The 19,130-nt window shown below is 43.7% G+C and overlaps 1 protein-coding gene across 1 annotated transcript in view; it reads left to right on the top strand.

Annotated features, from left to right (window-relative positions):
- The window catches only part of BCCIP (BRCA2 and CDKN1A interacting protein), a 163,241-nt gene that overhangs the window by 85,005 nt on the left and 59,106 nt on the right, over positions 1-19,130 (top strand). The window contains exon 5 of the mRNA XM_085606244.1: positions 13,210-13,397. Within this exon, the coding sequence (XP_085462370.1) occupies positions 13,210-13,397 (188 nt within the window). The remainder of the gene's footprint in view (positions 1-13,209; positions 13,398-19,130) is intronic.

Genomic DNA, 19,130 nt, shown 5'->3' with positions numbered 1-19,130 from the left:
AACCAATGGCCTCGAACCCCTTTCCAAGGACTGTCCTCCGACCCAAAGATTAAAAAATAAACTAATCTGAGCTTTTTTTCACCTGTTGTCTATCTCAGGTCTGATCACTTCAAACAGAGACTGCAAGCTTAAATGCACTAATTACCTGCCTGCAAAACAAAATATTATTTTGCGGCTGCTGTTACAGTACAAGTCTCTCGTTCCTCAGGTCCTGAAGATACCTTTAGAAGTGGCTGTCTGACCCTCGGGTCTAAGTGTCCCCCCCCCCCCCCCCCCCCCGCATGTTTAGGCAGGTCCACGAACACTTGACAGCTGCAGGTCCCCTATGTTCATGAACCTTAATCCTCGGTGCTGGTACTGAAACAGCAGACTATGCTAAGGGACTCACAACGGATCCATGACTTTCATGATCTGCGGTTTAGATACAGAGGTCTAAACCGTCATTTTAAAAACACGGCGAGTATGGTGTCTTGATACCGAGACCACAAACTATGTATCATTTTAGGTGTTTTGAGTCCATGGTCTCAGACAATTGTCAATGGACTGTTGAGACATTAGTATGTTCTTAAGAATTTAAAAAGTAAACATTTTCGTGGTGAAAATGTTTACTTAGATGTGGGCTGCCATCAGTCAATTTTGGGGGGTGGGTCGGACATAGTGACCTCAACATGTGCCTTTTCCCTAGCAACATGAGACACAGACACAATTCTGGGTGGAGCAGGATGCCCAGGCAGATCACAATAGATTTTTTGAAATGTAGGAAGAATAAGAACGACTGAGATCATTGCTAAGGTGGTTTCTGAAACTTCACAGGATCAGAAAGAGTAGGTTCCCTATCTTAGAAAGAGTGATAGGGTGTAGAAACTGTTAAACACTGATGTGTAGGAGTAGTTGTCACAAAAAGAATCTAAATGCCAGGATGATCACCTGCAAGCTAAGTGACCAAAAACTTAGCATGGACCAAGGACGACACTGCTTCTTTGGCACTTAAATTATAAGGAAATACCTCATGTCCAAACAAGAGACAGTAAGTACTTTTATGTGCCAGCAGGAGAGGTTATGTGCTGAAGCAGAAGAGCGGGAAACTTTGCCAAGCGTTCCTGCTAGATGGGCAAGAGGAAACCAATGCACATTTCAAAATGTTGGGGCTTCGTTGCATGGATTGCAATAAGAATGTATTGTGCGGAGCGCAAAACCCAAGAACTAGGACAAAAAATATGAAAAGTTACAAATAAATTGAGCATTGAAAAAAGAAGTTTATAAGTAGTTTGCCACAAGTTATGAAAAAGAAAAAAACTATTATTTTGAAGACCACCAGCAAAAGAGCTGAACTCTTATGCCCTGCACATCTGCCTTTGGTGGGTTAAGAAGCAGGGTCTAGCCAAAAGCCTGTTGCTAGCTCCCACTTCACACTGCCAAAGGCTATGCACAGCAGCAGTTGGTGAACTGCACTGGTTTAACCATGAGACCCTGCCTCCAGCTATTGATTGTAGTATGTGATCAAATCACCAAGAAATCCATTTAAAAAAACAAGGTTAAAGTGCAATTGTGGTTATCTTTGCACATAGTGCATTAACACATGTTTAAAAAACACACTGAAATTCTCTGTAACCCTTGCACTCCTAGGCCTTTCCCCCTTGTAATGCTAAGCCTTTTCATGGCTATTGGGGGTAGTTTGTGCGTAGGTAATCATTTTTTCCACTTAAGTTACCCATGCCAAATTTGTGTCCTTTTTTCCAACATCCTGAGGATTCTAAAGGTACGTTAAGTTTGTGGATTCCCTTGGAGGGGACTAAAAAAATTGGCAAAATATAGGGGTTTTATGGGGGGAAAAAGTGCTTCACTAAAGTGTCTCCCCCCCCCCCCCAATCCCCCACAAAAAAATGGCAACAACAAAGAGATTGGTGTGCTACAATCAGGCCAGCTCACCCCCAATCCCAAAAAAAGATGGTGGGTGGCGTTTCAGCCAGGCATCCCACGATGCTCCCACCCCAGAATAGGTACTTCATTCTCCTCACCAAAAGGTGTTAGATTATGGGTATTTACCTGAAATCTACCCCTGGGGGAACAAAGGACACCAGGGGAAAACTAAAAGGGTGATGCGACAGTTCACATAGGCATTGTGCTGTGCCCCACACCAGAACAGGTGACTACTTCTTCCCACCCGCCCTGGGGGTAGATTGAAGGTGTTTACCCAAAATCTGCCCTCAGAAGACAGAAAGGGAAAACAAGCCCCAAAAATAAAAATGAAAAGAATTGGGGGAGCTGCTCATCAGCTAATTGCACCTTGACCCTAATCTACAACCGTTTTTCTGACACCGTAGAGCAGTTTGTGGGTAAACACCCCAACACCTTTTTATATAAGAAAGGTGTTTGGGTGTTTTACCCCCATCCTCCTGTGGATAGATTGCAAGTAAAGTGCTCCTATTTGCCCCCGGAGGGAAGAAACACAGTTGTGGTCATTTGGGGGTGGGGGATTGGCCTGTTGTTTGGACAGGCTGTCTCCACCCCTAGTAGCAAGAACGAAAAGCATCCCCCCGCCCCCCGGGGCTGGCATATTGGAGGTAAAGTCCCGCTAGCTGCCCCAGAGAGGGGCAAAATGTCTCTTGGGCTGATTTGAGGGTTAGGGCTTGACCCTATATCTGCCACTTTTTTCAATTCAAAAAATATACCTCCCTGGTGCCTAGTGGGATTTTGCCCCCCCTCATCCGGCCGTGGGGACAGATTGGAGGTAGAGTCCCTCCTACCTGCCCTCTGGGAGGGGGGGGGGGGGGGGCAGAAAGACTGTTTGGGTGATTTAGGGGAGGGGCAGAGCCTGATATCAGGAAGGCCACCCCCGCCTCTTGATTCAATTAAACAATATACCTCCTTGGTGTTTAGTGTGTGAGCAATGGTTTCCCCCTAATGAAAATGATTTTGTTGTTTTTTTTTTTTAACTGTTCTTTTTATTAAAAACTAATTAACACATAAAATAACATATTACAGACCATATTATGCACCATGCGGCAGTCGGTAACTATCCATATTGAAGGTTTATCACCCATTGGGACAGAAAAATAACACAATAAATCAATCAAGTGGGCACTAATCCATGTCCATGATTGGTATGTCTCTCGGCGGTTCATAGATGTCCCTCCTGTAAGTGTTCCATTTTTGCCATATCTGCAACCATTTGTTGGAGCAACCTCGTGAAATATATACTGTTTTGAACATACAATGGTCCATGTTGTTTTCCCAGAGTCTATGGGATGGTTTTTCTCTCTTTCTTCCCCCCCCCCCAGTTTTGCAATATTTTGTTTGGCGACCCTCATTCCCAATGACGCCCATAACTTATCTTTGACATTTAGATCTGTAGGGCCCCAAATATTAGTTACCCCTGTGACTTCGGTCATACATTTCGTCAACCTCTCCCAGTATCTCTGGATTCATGGACACTCCCAGAGTGTATGTATGAATGTGCCATCCAGCCCACATCCCCATATACAAACTGCGTCCTCCCTAAAGCCCATTTTCATCAACGTTAATCCGAATAATATATTCTATGTAATATCTTGAGTTGAACGAGACTCCGTCTGGATGAGATGGCTGTTTCCTGTGGGGATGCAAACGCTTCTAGCCATTCCCCATCGTCCAGCCCAGCTACGTCATGATCCCAGGGAGTACGGATTTGGAGAAGGGTATCGGGAGAATTGTTTAAGTATTTTTTTATGTATCATGGAGATTGCCTTCTCCAGGAGGTGGCAGTCTAGTATACTGTCCTCTAGCGGCGAGGACTTGGGTGGATTTTCCCCCCTGGGTATTACTGCTTGCAGCACGTGTTCGAGCAGAAGATATCTTTAGTGTTCTGAGGTGGCTAGGTCATATTCGTCTCTCAACTGTTCGAAGGAGAGTATTCCTCCGTCCTTCCACAGGGCCCCAACTGAGGATAAGCCAATTAGTTCCCATTTGTCAAACCCTTTAGTAACTCTCAGGTTACCCAAACTCTGTGGTCTCTGTCCATACTCTGACCGAGTGGTTGGTGGGCCCCGTTAGTTTCATTTTAGAAGGATTGGTGAATAGCGCTCACCTGTAACTCCCTCCGGGGAGTAGCCATCTGTCCAAGTTAAAGCCTGGGTCGTTCTGCGCTCTGTAGGTACAATGATTAATGGCAGTGAGATGAGCTGCCTATTAATATCTTCTAATATCGGGGAGTGCAATGCCTCCGTCGTACCACCCCCTTGTGAGCTTGGAAAGAGATATCTGTGGAGGTTTCCTCTCCCACAGGAGCTCCCTCAGAACTGAATCAATTGATTTGAAATATGCTTGTGTTACTGGGAGTGGTTCATTTTGGAGGAAACTGGGAAGTGACCTCATTTTGAACAAGGCGGCCCTCCCCAAGAGGGACAGAGGGAGCGATTTCCAGTGTGTGACGTCACTTTTAAGGTGCTGTAATGCGGGAAGGAGATTTTGATCGTATGAGAGTGTCAGATCTCTGGAAACCTGGATCCCCAGTTATTTAAAACTAGTAGGGGCGATTGTTATGGTGAAACCTCTGGGTAAGACTGGGGTTCGTTCTTCTGCTCATGACATAAAGGACCGATTTAGACCAGTTAATGGTGTATCCTGAAAATTCCCCAAAGACCATGAAGATGTGGAGCGCTCTATTTAAAGAGGCAGCTGTTGACGCTAAATAAAGTAAGATGTCACCTGCATAAAGCGATACACGGTCCTCCCAGTCTGATGCCCATTTCAACCCTCTAATTATCGGGTCCTTCCTTATCCACATCGCCAATGGTTCCAAAATGCGGGCAAAAATCAATGGGGAGAGGGAGCAACCCTGACGAGTGCCCCTACCCAGCTCAAATGGGGAGGACATCTGATTATTGACCACTATCCGAGCCAGGGGGGAGCGTAAAGGAGACTTACCCAACTCAGGAAGTCATGGCCGAATCCTAGTTTTTGCAACACCCCAAAATATGACCATTCGATCGTATCAAAGACCACGGCCGCGTCAAGTGAGACCACCACTGCATCTTCCAGAATAGTGTCGGCCCTCATAAGGACTCTGTGAAGTCTCCGCAGATTGAGAGAAGTATTCCTGGCTGGCATGAAGCCAGATTGGTCGAAATGTACAAGGTTGGTAATCACTGTCAAAAGACGGGAGGCAAGTATCTTAGCCAGTATCGTGGCCTCTGCATTTAGAAGCGATGTCGGCCTGTAGGACGCGCACAGGTGGTTTGGTTTTCCTTGTTTGTGGATTTACCACTATATTGTCCAGTCTCTGATTTAATGGGAGCAATCCAGCCTCTCAACTGTCTTGGAACATTCTAACTAGAAATGGTGCGATTTTACTTGCGTTCAATTTGGAATGTTCGACCGGCAAGCCATTCGGACCGGAGGCTTTGCCCCCCATGCAGGTCGTGGATAGCTTATTCCACTTCTCCGTGCTCCAACTCCCTATCCAGGTCTGTTCGCTCCTCGTTGGAAAGTCTAGGGAGTGGGATGTCGTGGAGCATAGAGAGCGCCTCAGTTTCAGTATACTTCCTTCGGGAAGTATATACTTCTTTGTAATGGTTGTCGAACTCATTAGCAATACTTCGAGGGTCGGAGGTCAGGCCACCGGTTTTAGTGGCTAGTTCCACCACTATACGACTCGCCTGTTCTCTGCGGTCGAGCCACGCAAGTAGCTTTCCTGCTTTGTCGCCCACCTCATAAACTCTACATTGTGTGGCTCGGTGTTGGGTTTTGGCCGCATCCCTCGCCACTGCCTGAAACTCATTCAAAAAAGAAAGGGAAAAAAAAGGATTTTTTAAAGTTGACTCCAACTAATCATAAGACCCTCTTGCCCTCTAGTGGATCACCAGGGTAAAATCGCAGTCATGAGTTGGCTTGGGAATTTTTTTTATTCAACCGGCGGAATCCGAGGAATTTGATCATTTCATGTTACTCTTGTAATGCGGAATTACTGATAAATTCCGCTGCTCTGCTGGTGAAATTAATCTGCAGTGGTTGGTTTCTAAACTTTAATCTGCAGTGGTTTTTAAACATAGAGGGACTGCTCCCTCTTCTGACCCAATTTAGAAACCACTGCAGTATATACCCCTTGGCGCCCTTACATACTCTGCAGTTACTACTGCAGAGTATCTAGGGACGCAGAGGGGTATGCACTGCAGAGTGATATGCAATGGGTTCTAAAGTTTAGCATCCACTGCATTCCAATTGGCACTGGCGCCCTTACATACTCTGTAGTGATTAAAAGTTAAACACTGCAGAGTATGCAAGACGCAGGGTGGTATTTGTCTGTGCTATTTTCGTAGTGCAAAATGCTTCCCTGCATCATTTTTTGGACGTGAAGGTGGATTTTGCACTAAGAAAATAGCGCAAATTCCCACTGCCCTCCGTTGCACTACTAAACTGATTTACACAAAAACACATTTTTCGGACCAAGATCTTGCTTTCTGCCAATTTTTTGCTGGAAAAATGAATGGGGAACAGACATTTCCAATCCCCCTCTTTCCATAGAAAAGATTTTCTGTTTTGCTAACTTTAATGAATGTTCACAACTAGCATGCCAGTCACTTCAGCTGCTGTCTGGAAAGTTTTGGCGTGATCATGAAGCCGGGCCAAGAAAATGGGGGGGGGGGGGGGAGGAGGGGTGTCTCAAAAGGTGTTTTCCCATGCAGTTTCCCATAGGTATTTTAGACACGACTGCAGCCCAAACTGCTGAACGCAAATACACTAAATTTGGAAGAAAGCTAGATCTTTGTCCACAAAGGTTGCCTTTCGTAATTTGGTGTAAATCTGTTTAGTAGTTTTGGAGTTATTAAAGTAGAAAAATGTACGTATATCTAGAGATGTGGATCCTCCGGATCAGGGCGGATTCCTGGATCCACGCACCAAAAGCAATGCTGTGATTGGCTGGCCGCAACCTGAGAGGCAATTTGCGGCTATAATCCAACAAGGAGCTGCAGAGGGAAGATAAATGCCAGGCCACCCTCCACTCAATCTATAATCCAACAAGAAGGACCTGGCAATAATCAGCACTTTTCGTCAATTTGTGTATGTAGATACGTAGGATTACTTATAGGGTGATATGTTTATCTGTTCCCCCTAAATCGGTAGTTCTTTTCATGAACTCTGACCTAATCCCCTCTGCCTTAAAAATTAGTATTTTATAATTCCCACAGTAGGGAGAACCAGTCAACCGGCGGATCACTCAACCAGCACCAAACCACATTAGAAAGTGTACGTATCACAAAAATAGTGAGGTGCAGGAAAAAGTGTAGAGAAATGAAATAATAACACAGCATGTTGTTAACCACAATAAGGATGGCCAACATGTTTCATTGCCGCTATCTTTGAAAAGGCAATGAAACATGTTGGCCATCCTTAATGTGGTTAACAACATGCTGTGTTTATAACATTGGTCTAACTCACGCAGTGGAATAAAAAAGCTGGAAGTGCGTACGTGAGTTGGACCCAATTTTACTTCAGACTTCTGTCTCTTTTCCTTTGGGGTCTTGCTTATTTTTTTCTATTTTTTCACACCTCTCTTGCACTGGACACATATTTTACTTTATGAGAAAGTTATCGATGGTGATAAACACGTGGGCAAGCTGGTGAGAACCTGCCAGTAGCTCCTCCGGTGGTGCGCATGTGAGATACTTTCTCATTTCTTTACACTTTTTCCTGCACCTCACTATTTTTGTGATGCGTACACTTTCTGATGCTGATTGGTGCTGGTTGAGTGATCTGACTGTTGATTGGGTTTCTCCCTGCTGTAGGAATTATAAAATACTAATTTTTAAGGCACAGGGCATTGGGTCCGAGTTCATGAAAAGAACTACTGATTTAGGGGGAACAGATAAACATATCACCCTATAAGTAATCCTACGTATCTACATACACAAATTGACGAAAAGTGCCGATTATTGCCAGGTCCTTGTTGGATTAAAGGAAATTTGCGGCTGCCATTTGTGCATTAGGACACAGTTCCCAGGGTAGAAAATAAAATGTAAAACTGATAGGTGTCATTGAAGAGGTACCCAGATGCCATAGGACTCATGAAGGGGTCTATGAAGGACCCCTCATGGGCAAGAAATTGTCCAGAAATGAGTTCATTTAGCACACAAGGATCCAGATCCAATTTAAAACACACACATGCACTCGCACACGCTCCCACACACCCACACCACTCACTCACTCACTCACATAGCCACTCACTCACTCACACACACTCACTCACATAGCCACTCACACACACACACACACACACACACACACACACACACACACACACACACACTCACATAGCCACTCACACACACACACCCACACACTCGCCCATATAGCCACTCACACACACACCCATATAGCCACTCACTCACATAGCCACACACTCACTCACATAGCCACTCACACACACTCGCCCATATAGCCACTCACACACACACCCATATAGCCACTCACACACACTCACACACACACACATAGCCACTCACTCACCCACACACTCACTCATATAGCCACTCACTCACACACACACATAGCCACTCACTCACCCACACACATAGCCACTCACTCACCCACACACTCACTCATATAGCCACTCACTCACACCCACACACTCACACACACACACACACACACATAGCCACTCACACACACCCACACACACACACATAGCCACTCACACACACACACACACTCACCCATATAGCCACTCATACACCCACATACAGGCAGTGATACACTTCGAGAAATTGCAATAGCATATGTTTGTATTAAATGTGGTGGTGTTTTAGTATTGAATTTGTGCAAATTCACTAAAACGCCAAAGGTTACAAAGACATTATAGTTAGGAAATAGCATTAAAAAAATGTCAAAATTAACTGGGGAAAAAAGGTTACTGGGACGTTCTAGTTAGGTACAGAATTTACACAATCAAAAGCATAGAAATTCAGGATTCATAGTTCTCTCAATTAACTATAACTCGTGCTCTAAGGTAACTATAACTCACACCCTCACCATGCACTGCTAATTACCCTACATATTACATCAATTATGCCATCTTCTATGACTTCATTGATTATTTCACTGTAATATTTGCAGTGAAATTATTGATGAGGAAACTGTGCATGGCATGTGTGCGAGTTATAGTTAACTTAGGACACGAGTTATAGTTACTTGAAATAACTATAACTGCTGAATTTCTATGGTTTTGTGTGTATAAAAACTGGACCTAACTATAAAGTCCCTGTAACCTTTGATTTTTTTCAGAGAAGGAATAAGAAAATATATGTATCTTAAGGTGAAAGTGATGTAGTTAGGTGAAAATGTCAGTTAAAATGTAACATTTTAAACCCAAAAAAGCCTGAAATTCACAAATTATAGTTAACTGATATTATAACTCGTGCTCACTAGACACTGCTTATGACCTCACATATTACATCACTCATTAAATGTTCTGTGACATTATTGATAATATAACTCATTACATCTGAAATTACTATATTAATGACAACGCCATGCGTGGCGGAGTACAAGTTGCAATAGGAATAGCGATTTTGTTTTTTTAATAACTGTGGTGCTGTTTGATGCATCTGTATGAAACTCACCAGAAAAAAAGCTCCTCCAACTTGGCTCCTTCCCTTAAAGTTTCTAGGTGATCCATCACGTCTGGTCCAAGAAAAAGGGCAGAGGTCCCCAAACGTTGTTTTCCCATGTTACTATCCATGTTGCAGGTACAGAAGAAATGGCTGAACTGAATAACACCAAATTTGGCCAAGGTTGGAATTTTACTCATAAACCGTGTTCTTAAAAAAAAAAATATATATATATTTGATGTAAATCTGTTCAGCCTTTTTCAAGAAAGTTGCTTTTTAAAGAGGTCCTCGGGGTGGTCATGAGTTAAAAAGAAAAGGAATATCTGGACAGTTGGTCCCAGGTAAGTCCCACGGTACAGAAAATAAAAAAATTAAAAAAATTGGCCTTCTGATTGGCCAAGTAAGCTTTACCTCAAGTGATCCGATTGGCTGGTTGACATGTAGAGAGAAATATTGTGGCTGCCATTTCAAGACTCATAAACTAGGTACCAATGTCCTGAATTACTTTTTTAAAAAAAAAGTAGTATATGGGGGCAGGGTAGGACATCCTGCTGCCTAGTATTTAACCCCCCCTTCCCCCCCCCCCCTCTCCCATCCACCCCCTTCAGGGGCCCAAAAAACTAAAATTGTGCCACGGGTATTGCAATACTCCCATTAGACTCAACATGGCCCTCCCATGAGGTACAGTGAATCCGACTCAAAACTCTTCACCCATGGTACCGCAGTACAGTGCAAGCTTCCCAGAGAAAAACTTGCACGATACAGAGGTACTATTGGTCTGAATTTTGATCACCAGTACTGAGGTACCAACGAAAAACGTAAAAAAAATAATAAATGAAATGTGAGTTGGGGTACTACGGGGTTGTTTTCCCGAGCCTGGCCAGTAGCCAGGCCTTGCAACCAACCCCTCCCCCGATGTGCACTGCACTGCTCAGGGTTTTTTTCTTTAAAATAGATTTTTGCTTTATTTGAACACTTAAACTATACTGCCACTTTAAACTTTGTTTTTTTCAATGAATTTTTAGTGAGGGGGGTTTTAACATAAAGTAAGATCTTATTACTATACCTAACTATAATTTCACATTAAACGTTTTCTTAAAAAAAATATATATGCGATATATATATATATATATATATATATATTCACTGAAAAAACCATAGGTTTCACACATGTTATAGTTAGCGGAAATTTTACTGATAAAAAAACCAGTGAAATTGCCCCGTTATAGTTAGTGCTGGCAACTATAACTCACGCGACCGCAATCCTCTGCTGATGCTAATACTGTATTTAGACACTTATTTGCCCATGTCTTCTTCCATACATTTTTAGCTATACATATATTACAAATATTTTTTTTTCATAAAGACACATATGTCATCAGCAGAAGATTGCGGTCGCGTGAGTTATAGTTGCCAGGACTAACTATAACGGGGCAATTTCACTGGTTTTTTATCAGTAAAATTTCCGCTAACTATAACATGTGTGAAACCTATGGTTTTTTCAGTGAATTTGCAAGGTTTTTTAAATGCTAATTCCTAACTATAACGTGTGTGAAACCTATGGTTTTTTCAGTGAATTTGCAAGGTTTTTTAAATGCTAATTCCTAACTATAACGTGTGTGAAACCTATGGTTTTTTCAGTGAATTTGTACGGTTTTTTAAATGCTAAGTTACTTTACGCCATTCGAGGCGTGCGCGCCCACTTAACGCAGTTCGTTCCGTGCACGGTTTTTATCAACTTTAATAAGCCCTGTACATTTGGTGGCCTTCGGCCACCAAAAGCACAGGGGGTGGGGTCAATGTGGATAGTGTTTTTTTTATTTCGATTTTATAATTTCATGTTGCCAAAATTTAGTTTTTTTTACCTATTAATAAGCCCTGTACATTTGGTGGCCTACGGCCTCCAAAAGCACAGGGGGTGGGGTAAGTGTGGATAGTGTTTTTTTTATTACCGTACGCTTACGGTAAGCGTACGGTAAGCTTACTCGGCGAAATTGCCGAAAAAAAAATAAAACCGTTTTTGCTCTTGGGGGATGTTTGGGGACTCCCTCAACATGACTATGTGGGAGGGAGTTGTCAAAACAGCCCCGTAACATGTTTTTGGCCATCTTGTTTGATAAACAACACTCAGTGCGAGAGACAAAATGGCGGCCGCCGCTTCCTGGTTTCGGCCGATTCGAATGTTTACTAAGATCTAAGAGCCAATCAGAATCGCGCTCGCGCACGCCACCGTACGCTTACGGTAAGCGTACGGTAAGCGTACTGTAAGCGGGCTCAGATATATATATTGATTTAAAGGCTATTTTCTCAGAATCTACTGAACAGATTTACACCAAACCTACAAAAGGCACTTCCTTGACCTAGGGACTACCTCTCTGCCAAATTTCTAGTAATTCTGTTCAGCCGTTCGGGCTGTAGCTCGTTCTAAAGGTCCTATGGAAAAATGCATGGGAAAAACGCGTTTTGGGACCCCCCTTTTATCTCAGCCCCCGCTTGACGAATCCCCCCGAGACTTTCAGGGTAGGAGCGGAGCGTAGCGCCCCACCTATTTTGAGAAATTCGCGAGGATTCATCGACCGGCGCCAAAGTTATTCAAAATAGAATGTTGAGGTTTTCCTATGGAAAAGGGGTCCTAACTATAACTACCTACTGGCGACTGCCAGTAGGTAATATAAATAAATATAATATATATATATATATATATATATATATATATATATATATATATATATATATATATATATATGATAAATAACTAGTAACTCCGTAATCTTGTCCTTTCTGTATTTTTGATAGTTGTATATTTTGGGGTTAGTTAGCTTGTAAAAGTGGTTTCCTACAAATTGCAGCTAACTATAGGCATTGATTGGAATTAGCATGTTTAGCATTTGTTTACCTTTCTCTTAAATAAAGTGATAATAAAACAATGTGCTATGGTGCTGGTTAGGCGATTCTTTAGCTGCAGCGTTTAATGTATAATTATGATTCAATACATTTGTCACAATATGCAATTTCACCAAAACTGTTTCCATCTCAAATGCATAAAATTAATACAGACCGAGAATCTGCGGCATACTTTACTTTTTGCTGCATTATTTAGACACCCTTGCTATATAATTTGGTCCTCCATGCCACCTAATTCTAGTAGCCCTGAGAAAGTTAAAGCTCTACAGTGGTGTGTCGCTGTCAGTATGATGATTAAATACATTTTCACAGACAGTGAAATATTTCCCATATTTTATGGTTCCCTGTGAAATATTTCCCATGTTTGCATTTGCAGTTGCACCATCACATCGATTTCAATACATTTTAAAAATCACATGGAGCTTTCCCATAGGTGGATTTTAAACGTGGCAAACAAAAGAGGACTAGTCATCAGTCTCGATACATTATTCTTTTGTCGCCATGTCTGTGAGCTATATCACATCCAAATGTCCATACCTGTGTGTGCATAAATCGCAATATTATGTCACTTTAAGCGGTCGTGTAATAAGTCGATGTCGAAAAGTAGTCTGCGCACAATACTGTGCATATGAAGTGGGATTTAAATGAGAAAACCTGTCAGGGTTTGTCTGTGCACTTAGACTTTGTGTGGATTAACGAAAGCTATTTCTTTGATTTCCAGGGTACCCCATGTGCTGAACAAATTATAGAATTGATTCTAAGCCAGTGTGAGAAGAACTGTGCACAGAGTATGGTCGAACAGCTGGATAAGCTTCTAAATGACACCAGTAAACCCGTGGGCCTCCTCCTAAGTGAAAGATTCATTAATGTACCAGCACAGATCGCTCTGCCCATGCACCAGCAACTTCAGTAAGACTCTTTCCGAAACTGCTTTGGAACAGTCATTTTTTTTCCAAATGGCTTCAAAGATGTTATTTAAATGTAAATGTGCTGGAGCCGAGGGGGGAGAGAGATGCTATAAATTCAAGCAAGTGACAATAAGTTTGATTATGATAAGCTGAGAACACTGAAATCCTTTTACAAGAAATGCGATATGTACTTGTAATTGCTTTCCTTATGGTGCAGTTACAACACGCAGGTCAACATTGCCTGTTCCTTTATGGTAAAGCTCATAATAATCACAATTTTCGGAGAAGAGCCGTTTAACGCAACTGTTCAGCATGGTACCTCACCAGTCCTAAGTGATGTATTTTGTAAAGGGGGAAAAAACGATTTCTGTGTTCAGAATTACTAAGTAGTCCTAAGCAGAAGGAAAATACACTGGACCATAAATCTCGGAAACAAATGCTGGTTTTGTTATCGAGAGTAAAAAAAAGATTTTATTTAGCACATAAGCTCATTAAATACGTTGAGACTAAATTCATATACTTGAAGCCCAACCTACATAAAGTCATGTTGTGTAAGTAATTTCCTTGTAATAAACTTTTCACAGTAATTTGAAGGGTAAAGCTTTCAATCCTGTTGGAAAACACGTTCTGAATTCTATTATTTTATGAACATGGTTATGTAAAAAATATTAATTGTTTCCCCTTCGCTTCATGACGTGTACTTCTCTCATTAAATCCTTTAAACTCCTCTGAAGAGAACAATCGAATGTTTTTGTGGTGCTGATGGTGCCAAAAATGTAACATTTTTTAAATAGTCTTATATCATTAACCTCCCAACTTTCCCACTGTACCCACTTCTTTTGGACACAGTCAGCCACTGTTCATGTACTTGAGCTCTTGGAGTCTCCTCTTACTGTTTTTATGTCTCGCCTAGGCAGCGCTTTTGCTGTCCCTTCGAGTCATGCCGTATTTGGGATATGTGCATAAAGGTCCGCCTACTTCTGTCCCTCATTAGGTCTCGCCTAGCGATGCAGCGCATTCGCTGCTTGCCTTGGCGAGATCTATTGATGTGAGTTTTGTGTCCCAAGGGGGACCGCCGATGTGCATGCTCACGGCGTGTCTACTCTGGCATTCTCAGCTTGCACCCGGACAGCAGATGTGCACGCTCACGGCACGTTCAGCACAACGTGCACATGGCGCGCTTTCACTTTCCCTCCCTGTCACGTGCACAGTGAAAGGGCAGAAATGAATTTCACTTCATCACGTTCAATTACAAAGCTGACTTCCTGACGAAATAGAATTGAAAAGTGACACTCTCCAGGCTACCGTAAACAGCAGGGAGGGCTCGGGCTGTGTCTGTGCAAGTCTAAGGACAGGTCGGACCCGGAAGCAGGCTGGTGGCGTCGTGTTACACAACAGCGCACGCTGCGTTTGTAAACGTACATTAGCTTGACTGGTGAGTTTCCATTGTGCACGTAGTCTATTCTTGAAAAGAAAGAGACGGAGAGGAGAGCCCTTTGGAAGGGAGTCCAACTCCACATTTTTGTAGTTTTGATTGAACCAACGTGATAGGATTTCCTCAAAAGCACCACCACCCTACTACGTTGCCTTAGGACAAAAAGTTAGCGGCCATACGTGCCCACTTTTTTTTTTTCTCACGAAAGCGACCCGAAGGTACTGGAGCGCTTTACATGAGCACCAGCTACATCACACATGGACACGTTCATTTTTTGAAGGCACAGGGAGAATAAGTGATCTGCCCAGAATCACAGGATGTTGAGCCGACGCCGAGATTCAAAGCTGCTCAACATCTTGTCAGGTCGGCCTTATTCAGCCAATATCGGAGTCCTAGTCAACTACTTATTCGTAGCATGCGGGGACTTACAGGCCCATACAAAACACGGGGAAGCTAAAATACAAAATAATTGCCACCTAAAGCCCAGATCTGGACTGACGGAAGGCGTGGTGTCACGTGGCAGCACTTTCCCAATCTCTAGACGGCTCTTCCCACCCGCAGGGACCCCGCTTAGAGCGCCGATTACCTGCCCTTAGCAAGGGACCCCTGTTTACTCTCCACTGCTGCCCCGTACAGGTCTCCTCGCAGTCTCTCCCTACTGTTTACTCCTTCAGTCTTTTTTTAGTATCTCCCTGACCCCAGGACTGTTCCCTCTCTCAGGCCAGGTGTCTTCGGACCTCCACCTCAGGGTGTAGCTCTCCCCCGCTCTTGGCCCTCTTCCATCAGATGCCACTCCGGATTTAACACTTCTCCCCCAGTGCAAATGGGTTTATTCTGTCGTGGCACGAGGTAACCCCACTATCTCCCTAAATCTCACCCTCTTATTCCAGGTATACCCCCTCCACCCTCCATTTCTATCCCGTAAACATCGCGTCTTCATATCGGGCCTCCTTGAGACTGTCTGTCTCCTTACCCTTCAGCCCTACGAGCCCCCACCCCCTAGTACTAGTGGGTACCCTTTCTTACCTTGTAAATGGCAAGCAACAGCGTAGCAGATGTGCTGGTAGGACAACTTTATACAAAAAGTGGCAAAGCCAAGAGGTCTGGCCTTGGCAAGTGTACAGTATAGTGTTTTTTAATTTTTATTTTTGCAAACATATGCAGTATAAAATAAATTAATAAAAACACTAGAAAACATTGGAAAAGTCAAAAAGAGTCCCGAAGCAACCCAAACACACCAGCCTAGCACCGAAGTGCACTGCTTTCCATGTCTGTGGAGGTGATGAGGAACAATGCATTAAATATATTTTCTCAACCGAAGACAAATATCTCTCAGAGATGTTCAATAATCATGGCCACGTTCTTCCCTGTTTGGGACTCGTCACAGTATACAGGTGACCTACTTTATGCCTCATCACGCTCTTAAGCTCTTGAGTGACTGGCTAGAACAAGCATTTGCAATGCAATAGGTCTTGCATTTACGCGAGTTTAAGCTATTGGCATTGTAAATGACAATGCCTTTTATTTATGTTTTAAAACAAAAATAAAAGGCATTGTTATTTGCAATGTCAATAGCTCAAACTCGCGTAAATGTGAGACTTATTGCATTGCAAATGCTTGTTTTTAATTGGCTCCTGTCCCTGTCCTTTGTAAATGGTGGCTTTTCATTGGTCATTAGGCTTTGCAGCCCCTCCTTAGTACTGCCCTGTCTCTTTTTGTAACTTCCCATGAGGACACCTCCTATTTATTACATGTGTTGTTACGCCCTAGGTTTTAATTACAGCTTTAAGGCACTATTATTTTAAAGGCCTTCAGACACTCACTTGGTCCTAAAAAGGTTGGCAGTGGTTACTTTACTCGCTAGCACATCTCACATTTATATTAGCTCTTCTATAAATTTCACTTCATCAGCTCCACATAGAATACAACCTAATCGGAATTAATATAATAATTTTCTTGTCGCATTTCAAAGCTACTAATTGTATATATTGACTGTACTGTGGTACTGTCTTGCATTATGGGTAGGGTGAATTTTTTTTTCCACTTGTCAGGTTGTCGTTTCTCGTTCAGATACATCAATCACCTTCCTCAACACCCTATTTATTCATCAGTCGTTGGTCACAAACTGGGCAACAAGTGCCCAAGCTATCCCATTGACCTTTTACCTGTGAAGGGAAAAGGTCACGTTAGTCAAACACATATAGTAAATAACTACATTTACTCCACCCATCTTCATCCGCCTTCTCCTCTCCCCTGTTGCCAACTGGTTCCTGGGTTAAAGAAAAAAGGACAAAAACAGGTTAGTGGCCCCTTCAGGCACCCCACCCCCCTCAGTCATCGTCTTCATCTGATCCGCCCTGTACAGTGTAGTCATGCAGTAGGCTGTGGATCATCTTACGGCACACCAGGATCGATGTCTCCTTCCCTATTACCAGGCGGTTTCTTGAAAACAGAAGAACATCTTTAAAACAGCACAGAGCCTCCAGCAGCTCTGGAGGTCACCTAGTGCATGTGTCCCTGGGAACAAACCATACATCAGAGTCTACAGTGATGCATGAAGTAGGTATCCAGGCCCTAAGCTCCATGCCTAGGGCCTTCAGCAGGTCCTGTGTGTACGTGCACTTCTAGAAGAGATGGTATGTCTTCTCATCCACGGTGCACCGTCTCGGGCAGGACCTGTATCGGTTGAGTCCTCTTGCATGCATGAAGGCTCTCACGGGAAGTCCTCCTTGGATGGCCATCCAGGCAATGTCTTTGTGCTGGTTCGTCAGGCGCTTGGATGTGCCGTTTTCCCACACGTGGTCTGCTGTGGCAGAGGAGGGGGGGGGCGCCGATCGGCTCGCTGATGTCCCTTGCACGTATCTGGCGTTAGACAAGCTTCAGGGTCTATGTGGCGGGGGCCTCTTACCTGAGCGCCTTCATGAACTTCTTCACGTCCTTGTAGAACCACGGGGTCTCCCAGTTGTACAGGACAGCGCTCACCTATTCTGCCCATCCGAGGCTCCTCCACGTTGGCAACAGGAAGAATCGTGCCATCAGAAAGCCAACATGGCTCTAATCTTCAGTCCTCAGGGTGTTATTCACACAATGGCACACAAAGATTCCACTCAGAATGGTGGCGATGTCAGGCACTTCCTTGTCTCCTTTGTCGTGGGTCTTGAACATCACCGCCCTCTTCACTCTGTCCATCTTCGAGCACCAGATGACGTAGAAGATCATTCTCGTGATGGCCTTGGCTGTTCGGATCTGCAACGGCCAAACTTGAGCGACGTACTGGGGCACTGGCAGGGTCTTGTTCTGCAGGACCAAAGACTTGTGCAGTATTAGGGTATCTTTCATAGATTCACATGCCTGATTCATTCCCCGTCGTCTGGATGGGAGTCCCCGGGGCATAAGAAAAGTAATGTCCCACTAGACATATAGAGAGATAGGCTAAAGGCCTCACATTAGTAACATATCTAGGTCCTTTTGTAATGAGGACCAAACTCTAGAGAACAACCAATCCGCTATCACCACCCTCTGGAACCTTCCTGGAAGGAGCTCTAGTCCCTCAGATTTTCTACCGCACGTCGTGGTAAGGGATTCTCCACTGAGCTCTGCTCAGTTTTTCCTTGCTTCTGGGATTCAAGTGGATTTTTCTTCACAAGTACTTATTCTGAGTGAAGTCTACTCTGTCTTCATGTCAGACACTCCTAAAAAAGGCCTTTGTAGGCCTTGTGCTTCCTGCAATAAGAAGAGAATGCATGTCGACGACCAGCATAAAGACTGCCTCTACTGTCTCTATCCGGACCATTCCTCCAAAGACTGTAAGGTATGTCGTACCTTTTCATCAAAGACTCTTAAAGACCGTGAGGGACGGCTTTTAATTTGGCTGCAGAGGCTTAAGGACAAAGAATATCCCTTGTCCTCTGAGGAGAGTGAGGGCTCCACAAAGTCTTCAAGAACCTCACAGAAAAGGTCCAGAGATGCTTCTCCAGGTCCTTCTTCGCAGCCCCTCAAAAGAAGACTCAGAAAAAGTCTTCGGAGGCACAGCTTAAGGCTTTACCACACAAGGATCCTCTGCTGAGGATTGTACACACCTTTAAAAAGCCTGCTTCAGCCCAGTCGACGACCACCATGTCGACGGTGCCCTCGACGGCGACAAAATCTCCATCTCCATCTACAGCTGTGGGAGTAACCTCGTCGTCGACGACGACAGTCTCTACACTCTTGGCGTCGTCAGCATCGCACTCGTCGACAACGACTACCTCATCGTCGACGGCTGTTATTCCATTGTCATCGACGATCAAGATTAAAAAG

The sequence above is a fragment of the Triturus cristatus genome, chromosome 1_2 (assembly GCF_964204655.1).
Source record: "Triturus cristatus chromosome 1_2, aTriCri1.1, whole genome shotgun sequence".
NCBI lineage: Eukaryota > Metazoa > Chordata > Amphibia > Caudata > Salamandridae > Triturus > Triturus cristatus.
The sequence above is the reverse complement of the archived record's forward strand: the minus strand, read 5'-3'. Positions and strand labels throughout refer to the sequence as shown.